General features: G+C 42.4%; 1 protein-coding gene across 1 annotated transcript in view; it reads right to left on the reverse strand.

Moving 5' to 3' along the window:
• Positions 1-13121, reverse strand: part of AVL9 (AVL9 cell migration associated) — a 46587-nt gene extending 33466 nt beyond the window's left edge. Inside the window, exon 1 of the mRNA XM_050306419.1 lies at positions 12960-13121. Within this exon, the coding sequence (XP_050162376.1) occupies positions 12960-13025 (66 nt within the window). The 5' untranslated portion in view covers positions 13026-13121. The remainder of the gene's footprint in view (positions 1-12959) is intronic.
• Positions 13122-16844: the final 3723 nt, after the last annotated feature.

The raw sequence follows: 16844 nt of genomic DNA on the forward strand, positions 1-16844 counted from the left end.
TGTATTTTACAGATATACTCTATGATAGACCTGATTTACATGATGACACACTATTCTTTCTCCTCCCCAAGAGGATCCATGTACGAAGTACACTGGTTTCTATGGAGGAATCACATTTGTGTAGTTTAACAGATTGCTGCTTGTAGAAGCACCACAGAAAGGATGGAAGGAACAAAGAAGCAGCAAAAAGGACAATCCAACAGCAAGGAGAGCATGCAGTGCCCTGGAAGACTTCCTTCCATCCCTCCTCCAACTCTTCAGAGTTCCCAGGGATGAGAAACCTTGACTTTTTGAAATTCAGTGAGTAGCCACTGCGGGTGGGATTCACGTCAGCTGAGGCAGTTTTCCTAAGCATTCTGCACAGTCAGAGAAAACAGACACCTGCAAAGGATGATTCACCCGATACATTTCTTTCCATCATCTCTGAAGAGAGGTAGCTCAGGCTTCTAGGTCTAACTTGCAGATGAGTGAATTAATGTACATGAAGCTCACCCTAACTACTCCTGCCATCCTCTAGATGTTCTGTTTGATTTCTGCCGCTCAGTTTGCAGACTGGTATCAGCTGCAGTTAGGAATCCTTTGCATAGATAGGAACCACTATTTCTAAACCAAGGTATTATAAGAATATTGAGTAGCCTTAAAACAAACAAACAAACAAACAAACAAAGGCTGAAACGTCGCAGTTCCTGGAAATCTTGAAACTGAACAGTGCACATGTACAAAGGTGATATTAATGGAGGGACAGAGAATCTCAGTTCTATCTCTTCTGAGGTTTTGAAAAACTGGATTCTAAGTAAGAACCTTCTCTCAGCCTGTGTGTGTGCAAGCTGTACAGTGTGGTGTTCCTGGGGAAGGTAACTTGAAAATAAAAAGTTATTTTCCTCTCACCTTCCACTTTAAACCCAAGACAAACCATGACAGGGGGATGGGACTACTGAAGAAACACGTCTCACACCTTTTTTTCCCCCCTCTTCACAGAATGAAGAAAGAGGAGCTAATTTTTTCTATTTAAATATAATGTTTTTTATGTAAATCCATGTATATATGCACGTGCATGCATAAACATACACTTCAATTTCCCTGTCTGTCATTAATATGTGTGCATTAAAAAATGTCTGCAAATAACAGAAACAAAATCTTTTAATAAAGCTCAGTAGTCAAGAGGAACAAAGAAATACATGCAAGTTTTCAGAGCTGACTGCCAAATTTTACATTTCTTTGTCTCCTCAATTGAATTAAACAAGACTCCTCAACAAACAAAATTCAAATTCAAAGCTAAATTCCTCAGCGATTTCAAAACAAACTACATAAAACACGAACTAGTATTTCCCCACATATTTCTTACTCTTCCAAGTGTCATGGATCTTCATTCCAGCTGGAAATATCGCTCATGCCTGTCAAGAGGTTTTGATGGCAATGCTTTCTGCCTGCTCAGACTGTCATGTTCTGTAAGCAGACAGCTCTTAATGGATTTCAGAGCTAAAATCAATACAGAATATTGTCTTGGGATCTAGGGGAGAAACAAACTACACAAAATACTTAAACTGCTGCGAATTACCAACTTAAAATATTATTTTTACAAATACTCCCTAAACTGAAGTACAACTGAATTTCTGAAACTGACTTTTTTTATTTTTTCTGTAATTATTCTGCATTAACTAACCTTTTATATGCAGTTTGTATTGAATCTCTCTAGTTTGGATATAAAGTACCTACAGACACTCAGTCCTATCTTGTTTGTGGGGAAAAAAAATTTAAAAAGGACCAGGCAATCTGTTAAATTACTACACATTCATTATCACATAGTAAAAAAAGATGAGTGCAGGCAAGGAAAAATATATTTCAGTTCCTACATTTAGGGACAAACACAATAGCTTTTTTTTAAAGAAAAATGCATTGACGTTGTCTTCTACTAAATTCCAAGTACAAAATCAGAAGAAGGTTAAAAAAGAACACTGACAAAAGAGAAATTTCCAAAATATATGTGTATGTTCACCTAAACTCTCACTCTCAAATACTGGACGTGTAGTTGGCATTAATTTTTGGTGAACTTCATACTCAGGTAAGATTGATCTCTGTGAAAAGAGCTAAAGTGTTAGCAATCACAGTAAGAATAAAATCCTCAGTGAACACTAAACAGTGATAATTTAAAATGTGCTGGTAAGTCAGTATAAACTCCCCATCCTCCCCACTTCATCTCCTATCACATGTTTGAAATACTCCACTTACAAGTTAACCCCTTTTACTCAGAACAGTCATGATATAAACTCTCCTCTTTAATGCAACAGGTATTTTGGAAGATTTCTCTTCAGACCAGAAATGAAAAAACATCTGGACCTAAGTAAGTTTTTCCCTGGGTACAATGGAGAAATGATTTCATAAAAAAAAAAAATCTGAAATATTTAGAATGACATTATTATGTTAAAGACTGAGGATTATTTCAGTAAGTTGCAGAATTTGATTTACAGGGACCCCCTTCCACTCTCTGAACAATTGCTTTGGACTCCACAAATAGGTAGGATAATTGCTTCAAATGAAGAAAAGGAGATCAGCAAAACCCACTTGCTACATTCCTATTTAGAAAATCTTTTCCTTTTATAAATCATTACAACACATTTAATTTCAAGGATACCAACCCTTCCATATGTGTTGAGTATTGAGTTTAACACTAAGCAGCAGTAACCAAAAAAAAAAAAGGATTAAAATTACACCTTAAACTTGAGACCTCTTTTCAAACAAGTCAGAATTTGTTTTTTCAGTTGAAACAGGCATTTCTAAAATCAGTTTTCTTGATTTATTAGGCCTAGCATAGCAAGAACCAGAGAAGACCAGTACACCAGTGATTTTATCTGAATCACCATAACAACTGCAGCACACAGTCAAATGAAAAATCTAAGAGCATTGTTTGTCTTTCAGCACTGAGAACAATTTATTATTTAAAAAATAATTTAATCAGACTTAAATGACAAACCTTCCCCACTGTTGCATGGTAGAATCAATGGATCAGGACCTACAAGCTTAAGAGCCCATCCACCTAACAATGCCTATGCAATAATACAATGACCTCTAACAGCAGATTTTTCAATATGCTATACATTTATATAAACATTAATATTTGTATCAACTATGTATAATGTGTATGTTAATATAAAAATATACGAAGCATGCACATTATATAAATTTCTATAAATATATTTTTAAATCCACTACATACACACACGGTAACAGTGAAAGAAATCCCTGTATTACAAAGAGGCAGGGCATAGTCTTTTATATCCTTTCAGTTACTGAAGCTGGAACTTCCTCACGTTCCCAATATTGCTAAAGCTATAGAGTGGCCACTTACACAAGTTCTAAGACACTGTTAGTAAGGCTATAAATGCACAATATAACCATTCAAGTTTTTCTTCAAAAACTCTGACTGGGACAGTGAAGCTCTGACTCTTACTTAGACCCTTGAAAGATAAAACAACCTGAAACACCAAAACCTTTGTTTTTGAAGTCATGCTAGTATGCATTCTAGACACTCTTTCCAACTACTTAACACTTTATTTTTACAATCACACAGGTCAAGTCCCACATAAATCGTGTGGTTTGGAACTTTGACTCCTATCAGTCTCTTTGGCAAGAAAGTAAATAACAACACAAAAACCCCCCCGCACTCCTCCCAGAAAAGGAACATAATACTACTTCAACCATTCCAGCCAAGGGGAGTTGCTCTGTGCCATCAAGACAGGATTCTGTGCTGTTACAGAAAGTAAGTTAAAATTCGTACAGGATGCACCCTTGAGAAGGCACAAGTGGCCAGAGAGAGCAGGTTCCTCGATGAAACAAGGGAGGGCACCCTCAGCTCCACCCCTGACAGACATCTGCCCAGCAGCCAGTTTTTCACCCACACAACCTGAACGCACCCAGCTACAGGGACTGGTGGCACTTCCTCTCCCCAGGGACCGCACCCAGACCTCATCACACACAATACTCAGATGGGCATCCTTTCCCCAGCTCTGCTGCGTGCCCAGGTTCCCAACAGGATGGAGCTGGCAACAAGCTGACAAATGGTACAATGAATCCAGCTTTCCCTGGAGGACTAGGACAGCAGGCATGCTTTGAAGCACTTATACTCATCAGTTTAGAAACAGCCATTGTGTGTAATTCATACAGCATCTACTGCTGAACTGCTGCAGTCCAAGCGAGCCATCACCCCGACTTATGAGCAAACAAGCCTTCAGGCTCTTTAGCACAGGATGTCTGTTGGGCACAGAAAGGCTCTTAGCGAATTTGCTCCTTCCTTACAAGTTTTAACATTAGATTTACTCCTCAGAGTGAGCAAATCTGGCTCACTATCAAGTATGAGGCTGAGAAGCTACGCAAACACAGTAACATAATGAAGTACAGGACATACTCTGCTCTTGGTAACCCCCAGGAAGCAGGCAGCCCCACGTCCTGCCCCACAGCATGCAGGAGCAGGCAAGAAACTTGCTTTTAAATCTTGCACCCACAGCTTTCTGGGAGAGCTTTTAGAAACAACATTCTGCTTAGGTGTATTAATTCAGCACCACATACAAGCTATGAGATGGATTGCCAAAATTAGGCACATATCGTCAAATAAGGCAATATTAGGACAGGGAACACAAAGTTGAGCCTTGAAAGTTCCAATATGCTCTGGCTGGAGTGACCTCCGTTGGGTGACTGCACAGCTTTGAACCTCCCTCTGTTCTACATGCATGTAAATTACTTTGCCCCCTTTACACAGGTGCTGAGAGCCCAAGTTATTATTTGAAAACATTCAGAAATAGGTGGATGAAAGGTGCAGCAGAAGCTCAGAAATACCTATTTTACTGATTTAGCATTCATTCATGTACTCAAGAGAAAGGTCAAGATTGCTGGTGCAGAATGTTTAAATAACTGCTCAGATGTTATGACACGTACAAAGAACAGACAGATCATAAGACAACAGTTAACTATGATGACTATGGGAAGCATTACATAACTGCAAATGGGTATTTAGGAACTTTCTCTGAACTCACACATCACAGCAACTACGGAGAAAATAGCCAGAATGGAACCCTTCAAAGAAATACTTTACTTCCTGAGTGGGGCTTCACAGAAGCAATTGCAAGATTATCAAAGCATAGGGCTCCTTCAAGCTTGAAAAACCAAACAAAGAAACAAACAAAAATCAACCATACCTGGGAGTTCTTGAACAATGAACACTAAATTCCAAGTAAGTGGGTTACATAGACATGCAAAAAGTGGAGCTCATCATTAACTCTACACAAGAGATCAGAACCAGTGGCACTGTGGACAGAAGTATATGTACTCAACAAAGTGCCGTGTATTTAAAATGATCAACATCCCATGCCAACTAGTATCTCTAATAAAACCTAGAAGCTTCTTTCAAAGTTACCACCTGTTGAACATAATCAAATCCATGTATTTTCGACAAAATACTAATCTTTGTATATGCTATGATTAATTTCATCAGGAGATTTCACGCTCATAACAATCTTTTAAAGTGCTTTAATATTGTTACAAGAACGGAACAAAACCAAAGGAACTGTGCTAATCTTTACAGGTTATCATCAACAGAAACAGGAACAAAGCACTTTAGCTTGATTCCAGCCTAGCTCCTTCTCAAGTTATTTTTGTTTCTGTTGTTCCTTTAACAGGATTTTGTTTAATCACTAGACAAGATTATCTACTGCATAAAAGCTACCTACCATGCTCCTCCAAAACAGACACAAGGACTGTAAAACAAAAAAAGCATACACTTCACTTCTATGTTTAAAGCACATCTAAACAGAATGACAACAACTACTGGGGTAAAAATATCAAAAAGAGAAGTAATTCTCCAGTAAATCAGAGCCTTAGAAGAAAGACTGCAAGCAAAATGGGGACTGAGACAACCTACAGGTGTTCCCCTGAAACTTCCTGCCTGTGGAATCTACTGAAGAGAATGACTTCAGTACTTCCCTCTCAAGAAGAAGCGCTACAATCAAGGGCACAGGAGACCTGGAAACGTAGGCAGCTCTCGAAAGCACTGATAAAAAGTGCAGACTGGCCTCGCTCGTTCCTCAGACATCTCCTAATTCTGCAAAGTCAAGCCTAACTTGCCAATCATTACAATGTTATGTGCTGACCTCTGCAGACTGTAACAAGCGCTACCTCCCAGAGCTCAAGTCTTTTGGAAGCTCTCAAAAGACAAGGAGCACATATACAACTCAGTAAGGGAAGAAGTCGTAAAGGGCATTCTCACCTCTCACAGATCGTATTCAGGCTCTCCTCTTAAACTGGGTATCAGCTGTGTGATTCCTGCTCTTAGATTTCCTTTGCATGCCAGAAAGAAAACCTCTGGTCAGGCAAGAAGCGGGGACTGATTTTCAAGCACAGTCCACACAAAACCAGTCCCATACAGACAAGCAATTCACACACCACTTTGAAGAAAGCAAACATCACGTTTATATTAAAAAGCTCAAGTACCTTGAAGATCCTTAGGACAAACTTCAGGATTCCAGGGGAATATGTCTTTTGGTATTTACAATAATCCACTCCCATGCCCGTGGGAGTTTTAAATGTCGTTCTCCACAGGAGTACACAGAAGTAGGTCAAGATATACGCTGCTAATTTACAGATCAAAGATCCCAAGCAAACAAAAGTGACTGGCAGTGTGAGCGGTCCAGGACACACACAGTAATTCTTCACTTTCCCTACTACCCAAGATGTAATTTTTTTCCACAACACAGTAAGAAATGTGTATGTTAAAGAAAGTCAAGAGCAATTTCAAGCCCTTGGGAGGCTACATGAGACAATGGTCACCCCCTGCACAAGGTCAGCATCGATGTGCAGAACTGCTCAGGACACTGAGTACAGAAAAGCTGGGCCTTGCCCCAAATGAAGTGAGATTAAGTGTGGCCTGAGTTTACTCATATATAATTAGCCTCAAAGCATCAGTAGAAGGTGGGGATTGTTGTGGCAAGTCAGGCAGTACAATAGCAAAAGGGACCATGTACTTCCTCAGCAACCAGCCAGGGGAATCACAGGCACTTATACCCACACTGCTGAGCTCTTTTACCCACAAGTTTTTCCAGCTTTGCTGAATTTTTTCCCTTCCTCTCCTTTACAAATAGATCAGTTCTCTTTTTAACTTTGCCTTCAAAATGAATTATTTCTGGACTACTCATGATATTTTAAGCCTTCCTACACCCTCTGAGACTATCATCTCTCTGCCTCCCCAAGTAAATAAAGCTTGGAGACAGAGCTCAAATAAGGATCACGGTACACATGATCACTGCTGGAGAACTGCACCTCATTTCAGTCTTCTACCTTAACCATAAGCAAAGGTCTTTCCCTGTATTTTTCAACACAACTTGCATCTGCTAGTCAAGCTCTGTTCAGCTTACATTTTGCTAAAGAACTCCATTCTAAGGCAGATAAGGACTTTCCACACCACTTGATGCTTTCAAAACTTAAAATGTTGTAAGGCAAATTTAGTGCTTTATCACTCACTTGTAATGAGAGAAACCATTTCATGATTCTCAAAAAAACCACAACACTTTCCCTTTATTTGCTCTGAAATCATTACTCACTCACTACTACAGTTCCTCAAAACTACCGAGGAATTTGATATATCAGCCACTCCAGAAGAAAGGCACAAACAGCCCCGAAATTCAAGTTTTATCACCCTATACTGAAGCAGGAGATCAACAGAACATAACAAGAGCCAGGGAGCTGGACCAGTAACCTGCTCATAACTTACCAGATCAGTCAGTAATGAGCCAAGCAGATACAGACACTCCAGAACACACAACACCAGTTCTGTGGCAGATTTTCCCTATTATCATTTTATGCCCCAATGCTTTTGTGCCTTAAGTCCTGGAGAGCCCCGTGAAGAGTGTGGAAACTCCTACCACACCAAAACCATGTGTTTTAGACTAATGGACAAGACTTGGAGCAACTACGTATGAAGAAGGGCTTTGTTTGCTGTTCCTTTTTCCTGAGGCCACTACTCTTACCCATAGCAAAGAGGGATCAAAAAAGCAATTTTTAATGTCACTTCATTTTATAGTTTGTCACTTCATTTTAGGTGAATGAAAATCATGATCCAATGAATACTGCCCATGAGCTCCACTCACTGCAGGACATTTACTATTTAATGACTCACTGAGGAGGGTTCCCATAACAAGTCAGCCAGTCTGTACAAAGGCAAGAACCCAGTCACAGTGCCCGCTTCCTGCCATTTGTCATTCCCTTCCTTAATGGACCTGTTGAAAGCATGTCAAATACTAGGTGGACCTAATAGTTTTCAGCCAAGTTTCTCCTCCCATTCTCTGAGCGCTCTGCCATCACTCCCTCTAATCCTTGGCAGAGAGAGACAGTAACCAGCACTTTCTGAATATCTTGTGGGATTCGCAGTCCAACTCAGTAACTAAGAAGCCCAAAGAAGCAGGATGGCAACCTGTGCATGTAAACAAACAAAAGCCTGCAGCCTCTCCAAAAGCTTACCCCATACTTGCTACAGAAAACTCCTCCCAGTGTGTTCAGGAGTTTTAGTGCTGCTTTCAGACAGCACAAAGCCTTCATGACAGTGAATGGCAACTCCAAGCTTTTAATGATTTCCTGGGAAACTGCATCCCCAGACTAAACAATGTACTTCACGTTGTCTCTTACATTTGAGCAAAAAGACCCCCAGTACAACAGAAGGCCCTTGGAAGGAGCATGTGGAACAATCATGACACTGGTGTTCTCAATCCAAAGGCTCACAGAAACAGACAGATTCCCTGACTCTCCTTCTCTTTCAGAAGAAAATGCACATGGATTGTTTTTCAAGTCCATGGAAGAAAAAGATACATTTCCAAACTGTACATCAAGGTCTTTTCTCTGTAGGTTAAATGTTTCTTATCCTCTAAACTAACCAACAGGAAGAGCTGCACATTTCAGGCAATGAAGCCTCAGAGGGAAAGTCAGCTAGTGGAAGACCTAGCACCAAGAAACCTGTCAAAAATCCTAACTCAACATGCATTTCCTAGTAAGACCACAGAGAAAAGGAGATGGAAATAGAAACCGAAAGGAGCCTTCTCAGGCAAACTAGGTCAGTTCCAATTAGGACAGGCAGGTTGGCTCTATGGTCTCTCTACCTAGAGCTCCCCACATTTGCTCTGAATGATGCCCGTTTGAGCACTGCTGAGGACCTGTGCTGTTCTGCACCTCGCAGTTTCACGTAGGCAGTCTGCAGCACACCCGCAGATGGTTCGTACCCACTCGCTCTTGTGCCAACACCGTCGTTTAGATGAATCGGCAGGTTTTTCCTCCTCATTTTTCAATTTCCAACAGTCTCTTGGAACACAGCTGCATGTAATACAGTGTTTCAGTGAATACTTCAAAGGCCATTATCAATACTTCAAAGGCCATTATCACTACTTCAAAGGTCTTTGTAGGCAGGCCTGCGGAGGACTTGGAGACGATGGTTGATGAAAACCTCAACATGCGCCAGCAGTGTGCACTCACAGCCCAGAAAGCCGACTGAATCCTGGGCTGCATCAAAAGGAGCATGGCCAGCAGGGCAAAGGAGGTGATTCTGCCTCTCTGCTCTGCTCTCATGAGACCCCTACCCAGAGTACTGCCTGCATACAGTTCCGGTGTCCCCAACATAAGAAAGACATGGAACTGCTGGAGCAAGTCCAGAGGAAGGCCACGACGTTGACAAAGAGACTGAAGCACCTCTTCTACGAAGACAGGGTGAGAAAGCTGGGGCTGTTCAGCCTGGAGAGTAAAAGGTTGTGTGGAGACCTCACAGTAACCTTCCAGTATCCGAAGGGGGCCTACAGGGAACCTGGAGAGGAACTCTTCATCAAGAATTGCAGTGACAGGACGAGGAGTAAATGGGTTCAAACCAAAGAGGAGAAATTGATGTTAGATATGTGGAAGAAATTCTTTTCTGTGAGGGTGGTGAGGCACTGAAACAGGTTGCCCAGAGAAGTTGTGGATGCCCCATCCCTGGCAGTGCTTAAGGCCAGGTTGGACAGGGCATTGAGCAACCTGGTCTACTAGAAGGTGTCTCTGCCCGCAGGAGGGGGGCTGGAACTAGATGATATTTAAGGTCCCTTACAATCCAAACCATTCTATGATTCTAGACATAACAATGAAAAAGAAGTCCCAGACTGCCACTTTCAAGAGACTTTTTTCTAACCCCTTGCCAGTCTTCTCCTTGTGCCAGTCTACCTGTCTTCTGTCACTAAAAGAACCTGTGAACCAACCACCTCAGAAGCAACCCACCAAAACAAGGCTTGCTTTTGGCCACCTCAGTTCCCCATTTCAGCTTACCAAACAACTGCCTCTGTTCTCCAGTTGTGAAGAGGCAGGAGAGGAAAAGGGAAGAATGTTCCTGTATTCATGGAGGTGAATACAGCCTCTAAATCTATTTTGTTAGCCTACCCAGTCAAGCTCTTCTATATTCTTCTCAAATACAGGTGGCTCAAGGACTATTTCATCCAATCCTGAAAGTGACAGAGAGGATCCACATCCATTGTTCTGAAAGGTGGATCAGAATTTGTACACATCAATAAATATATTATGACAGGACTACATTCATTGCCACTCTTTTCCCTCAAATCACATCACTTTTATGACTTATCCTTGATCATATGTGGTCTCTTTTCCAGAAGTTTTCTCACATCAATTCCTAAGCTTATGCTGTTATTATTCATTCCTACTGTACAACTTCATCATGCACCCCATTTCCAGCACTCTAGCATTCCTTATCATCCAGCTCTTGCACAACATTTCAGTCTTCCTTTATAATAGATTCCTCAAGTTTGCTCATCATACTTCAATTTTATCATGTAAACAATACCAGCACCACTTTCAGTCTTGAGAAACACCCCTTGCAAGCACCTTTCAAGTTAATAGTTCCTCTTCTGACACAAATCTATTCTGCTTCCTCTTCTCCATGCTATACTTTACTCAAGTACCTGCTCTTGCACTAATTCTCCAGTATCTCCAACTTAAAAAAAACCAAAAGTGATCTGTTATCAAGTCCCTGGTAGATGAGAATTACTCCGTTTCTTTCACAGATAAAAGAATTCAATCACTTATTCTTACAAAAGATGCAGGTCAGTCAGGCACAATCTATCTTTAGCAAATGCACACAGGACTCAGTCTACTTAGTGTCATGTTATTAATTAATTCTTTCCTTCAAAAATTCTCTAGAGTCTTGCATACTACTGATGTCAAACTCATTAGGCTATAGCTGCGCAGCTCCCTGCTGCCAGTGCTTTCAGGAAATGTTTTCCATGGTTCAGTAACAAATCTGCTAAGTCAGAGGCAGAATATATTTAACATCAGATTTCTGGTTAGATTTCCCCTAGGAAGTCTGGCTGTTTGTCTGTCATTCCATCCCTGCAGTTCTTCTTCCTGTGACACAGCTACCCTGTCCTCTTCCTTAATTGCCATCCTCTCCAACTTCTCCAGGTAATTCCTTGAGATACCTAGAGAAAACTTTGGTTCAGAGGTATTCCAACCCAATTTTTGACAACATCCCAAAACATACTTATACAAACATTTTACTAGCAACAAAATAAAATTCGCTGCTACTAATTTATAGTTTGAGGCATTGTTTGTTTTCATTTGTTTTTTTTCCTGTTTTTTTCTTTGCCTCAACACTGCCTAATGTACAATAAAAGAAATATAGGCCCCAAAAGGAGAACAGAAACAACAAAAGCCATACCTGCTTTTGTACCCAGCATAGGCCTTTTCCAAGAGGCCAACAAAAAGTTGAGGGTAAAAACATTCTCTTCCTCCTACAGACACTCAGTGAACGCTCATCCGCTAACAGTCTTTGACAGGGAAGTCTGATAAATATCACAGACCTTGCGTACTTGATGATCTAATTACTTCACAGGAACTGATCCTGTGAACATCCATATGTGAGCAGCCCCCAGACACCCTGAGGAGAAGGGATGCATTACAAAACCATGCACATCTTTTAGAAACAGGGATTGAAGAACATATCCTATGAGTTACTGCACTCCAGCCTCTGCTGGCATGAGGAATTGTTACACGTTTTCCATGCTTCACTTGTTTTGTTTACTGAAGCATTAATTTAATTCTCAGCTACCTTGTATGGAATGCGTTTGTATCAGATCAACTCTTGTATAACAATAACCATCACATTCATTAGTGTTCTGGCAATTTTGTTAAAAACTAAGATTAAGAATGCTCCATGGAAAAACACTCACTGGAAATCCAACATTATATCCATCTGCTCTTGTCACAACAAAGCAATTGCATGTGCAGGCCAGATGGGCAACTGCATCTCCTGCTTCAAGGGTTAAGGGAAACAAAATAAGAGCATAAAATACCTGTGAAATACATAACATAAAATCCTTCTACCTTACAGGCCACACGAAGCAGTCAAGCATTTATGAAAGAGGGGATGAGAAAAGCAAAGAAAACTTAAACCCAGGGTGGACTTGCATCCTGGGGGCTGATTCATACAAGACGTATCTGTGGGCGCTCAGCGCGGCGCTGCCCGGCTGAGCCGGCAGAAGACAGGAAGGTAGTCTGAAACACCATTTGTTTGTTTGCTTGCTGTCTCAGAACTGCCCGAGTGCGTTAAGCACGCTTCCCGCAGTCACAGGAGAACAGGGGGGCCGGCGGGGAGGGCTCTCGCTCCCGGCGGGAGCGCCGAGGCGGGGCGGGGGCGGGCACGGACGCAGCTCCGTAACCACGAACTGCCCGGGGCGGGCCCAGCCAGGCAGCACCAGCCCGGCCGAGGGGAGCCCCCGCTGGAGTCCAAGCCCCTCCTGTACCGCCCCCTGAGCTGCAGCGAAGCCCCCCGGCCCCGCCAGACGCGCCCCTCCCGCAGGGGCTCCAGCAGCCGGGCAGGCGCCGCTCGGCGCGGGGGAGGGCCGGGAGGAAGGAGCGCGGGGGAGAGGCGGGAGTCCAGGCGCCCCCTCACTCACCTGGCAGCCCTTCTTGTGGTGGAAGCCCACCACCACGATGTGCAGCACCGGGCCCCGCTTCTCCATGGAGCAGCACGGCGATGGCCGCGCCAGAAGATGCCGCCGTGCCCGGGCTGTCGCTCCGCCTCCCGGGGTCCGGCAGGGACGCAGCCCCGGCCGCCTGCGCTTCCGCACCGCCCGGCCCCGGCAGGGCGGGAATGGCGGGCGGCACCGCCCTCCGCCCGCCCCTCACCGCTCTGCCAGCGTGGGGTCACGGAATCGCTGAGTTGGTTAGGTCGGAAAAGACCTCCGGGATCGGCGAGTCCAACCTATAGGCCGTGCAGGTTAATGGCAGCACAAAGCGCAGTCTGGGGTTGTTCCACTACAGTTTAGTCAGGTTGGTTGCTGAAGGTTAAAAATGAAAAAAAAAAAAAAAAAATCAAGGCTTCTTCCCTTAGCACTGTTTTGCTGCTAATCCTCCGAGAAGAGGAGGCTCGGGGGGACCTCATCGCTCTCCGCAGCTACCCGAGAGGAGGTTGTGGTGAGGTGGGGGCCGGTCTCTTCTGCTGTGAGAGGACGAGAGGAAATGGCCCTAAGCCAAGACAGGGGAGATTCAGATTAGATGACAGAAAAGAGAATTTTCACTGTTTGGGGTTGGTCAGGTATTGGAACACGTTGCCCAAGGAGGTGGTGGAGTCACCACCCCTGGAGGTGTTTGCGAGGTGTCTGGATCCGGCACTGGAGAAGTGGTTTAGTGTTTTAGGGGTTACAGTGGCGGTGCTGGGGTGGACGGTTGGACTGGATCATCTCAAAGGTGTCTTACAACCTTTATGATGCTATGAATCTATAAACGTGTCTTAGGATACCCTAGAAAGAAGACAGTTCAAAGAATTGTCCAAGAGCACAGGCAAATTTAGTGTAAGAGAAAAAAATTAAATTAAAAATGTGTATGTGATGGCACTCAGACCATGCTCCCTGTTTAATCTTTGTTATGATTCAATTGTGACTGCTTGAATCAACAGCATTTCGTAGAGGCTCTATTCTTAATAATTAAGATTCTCTGTGAAAATTGGAGGAAGATAATCTTTTTGAAAGAACTATAAAAGAATAGCGCTTAAAGAAAATCTCATCACTAACACAGTACCCAGAGGCTCGAATTGTAACAATAAAGCATGTAATTACATATTGTTTCACAGATCCAACAGAAGTGCTGTTATAGAAAAACTATACTGCAGGGAACACAGGATAAGCTACAAGGAACAATCCTAGCGAGGGAATGATTTCTTCCTAGTTTTAGCCTGTAACTGACTGTTTAGTATAACATCAAAAAAAGAAAAATGTATGCAATATTGGCCATTATCTCCTGCAGTAATGAGATATCCCCAAAAAGATGCATAGGAGTGTTTATGGTTCGTTCTATGTTCATTCAGGAAAGTGCAGTCTGGCATCACTGTTACTGATATGGATTATGCATTACAGAGGCATCTCAGTGATACTACTGGATAACGGCTTCTCTGAGTAGATTATTAGAATTTTTTCTTTTCTTGAAATTCTCTTTCCTGCTAAAGAAATAAAAATGTTGATCTGACATCATGAGTCTGGTCTAGGAAAACTAATTAATGGACATCATCTGTGTTGTTTTCCCAGCTCACACTGTGTGTATTTATGAGAAAGAAAGGAAATGAGAGAAAAAGTCTCAGAGTTTTCCTAAAGGAATTTTCTTTCTCTGTGCCTAGCTAACAAATAGCAATGAAAACTCAGCCCTACGGTCTTCTGTTACTTATAGGTAATAGTTTGCTTAAGAGGTACCACCTGTGGTATCATTACAGTAGTAATCATAATTTGTTAGTGATTCTTCAATGCATAATAGTAATGAAAAATTCTCAGCTCGGCTTATGTGCAATGAGACTTGTAGAGATGGATGTCTGGAAGTAAGACCAGAGGTAAGCAGTGCCCATGGTAGCTGACAGCTCTTCTCTATTTGTTAGGTATAGACTGGCTTTCTAAAGAACAAGACTGTGAATTTGTGGAGACAAGCATGTCCTTGGATTTCTGTTGAAGAAAAGCATAAATGAAACCCTGGCATGGATTTGAGGTTTGAAAAGCAATTTCTTCTGGATGGTAATCTCGCTTGGTGTTTGTAGTAGATTTTTTTTTTTTTTAAGCTCTTATCCGAAATTTTAGAAAAACTGCTTTGTATGCAGTAAGGTTCATAACAGGGGTTGGGATTATGATCTCTCGCTTGGAAACTCCTGTAAAAGAAATACAAAAGAGAAAAGACTACAAAACAATTGATTGGACATAAATTTAATGAACCTCACACAATATTAAAAATGGGAAAACATTTTACAAAGACAAAAATTTCAGATTATGTGAAATATGCTCAGCCATCACGCAGAAATGAACCGCACACCAGCGACACTGAGGTGTTCTCAGTGAAGGGAGCATGTTCCTGTAGCATTCCAGTGTGGTGCCTCAGAAAGTTGCCATGTACTGGCAGCAGTGCAGTCTGCAAGGATACTCGAGTGACTGCCTTTTCTCCTCGCTCTTGCAGCATGTGGACAAGTGGTCCTTTGAGTTATTCACACCGATCACAGGCTGAAATTCATTTTTTTGTGAACCTCTCACCAGCTGGGATATGATCAACTGTTTCAAGGTCCTTAGTTAGAAGATGGGTCTCTTCTTGCATCACAGGTTTTGTTGAATTTCCCTCTTATCCTTCTTTGTTTCATTTGGAGTGTAGTTTTAGTGCTCTTTGAAAGCCTTGTGGATGCTGTACTCCCCTAGAAAGTTAAAATTTAACTATTTTTGTTTTTAACATTAAGTTGATAGGACCAAATGTTACTTGACTTGTGCATTTAGTTGCATTAGTGCACCGTGACAGTAGGCAGGGATCCAAACAGGCTTCCCCAAGGAACTAATGCATTTGATTCAGTGGGGACGATGGTGCCATTCTCTTGAGATTGACGGAACTCTCAAGGATGCAGGCAAAAAAGTGAAGGTTAGATTGTTAGGGAGGTTTGCAGACACAAATGCAATGTATCTTCTCCTGCAGCTTCGAAGAGGCTTAAATTTGGATGACGGAAACATTGGTCTGGGATCTTGAGTTCTTCCCATACAAATACTCCATTACTCCTCTTCCTGCACAGCTTGCTAAGGAAACTGAGGGAGTGCTGCTGCCAGCATGTACTGTGGGATGGAGCGTGGGACAGAGAGGTGCAAGCTAACAAGGCATAGCACAGCTCCTTCTGTGTCTTTCAGGTCACCTTCAACAACTGTAATGCTGCTTATGCTCGTGAACAACCTTTTGTGCATATGGCCTGTTTTTCTACGGTCCCCTGGTTGCCACATGGATGTCGTTTTCAATTCTGAGGCCAGACTTGGATGCCATTCCCTTGAGAGTCACATGGTCCAGGGCGTCCTGCAAATATGTCCTGAGTCTCCTGTGTTGAATGCAGGCTGCACCTGTGACTTGTGGTGTTTGCTGAGGACAGATTTGGAAGGAGTCAGGCCTGTCTGTCTCAAGAGCTGATCCAGACTGCTCGATTTGGATGGAAGCCGTGTCAGTTGCTCCTGATTGTACAAAGTTGCTCCTGAAGTACAAAGAAATTAGGTTAGATTTGCCACTAATACAGCTGCCTACTCAAAATCTCCTGTTAATCCTAAATTAGTCACTGCTGCTTTTAGGGCCATTAGTTAATGAAAATGCACTGCAGACTGTAGTCAGTAAGACAAATATAATGTTGAGTAATGCAAATTGCATTCTAACGGTGTGAAAATGGATCTCATTTTTTCCTCTTTAATTGTGGAAGAAGGGCAGTTTTCCCTTGGGGCCACTCTGCTCCAGAAAGTGCCTGGATGAAACAGCTGCCCAGGTACAGCAGCCCTCCTGACTGTGGATGTTCC

This window comes from Myiozetetes cayanensis, unplaced genomic scaffold (genome assembly GCF_022539395.1).
Source record: "Myiozetetes cayanensis isolate MyiCay16 unplaced genomic scaffold, myiCay2020 scf1, whole genome shotgun sequence".
In the NCBI taxonomy this organism is placed as follows: Eukaryota; Metazoa; Chordata; class Aves; order Passeriformes; family Tyrannidae; genus Myiozetetes; species Myiozetetes cayanensis.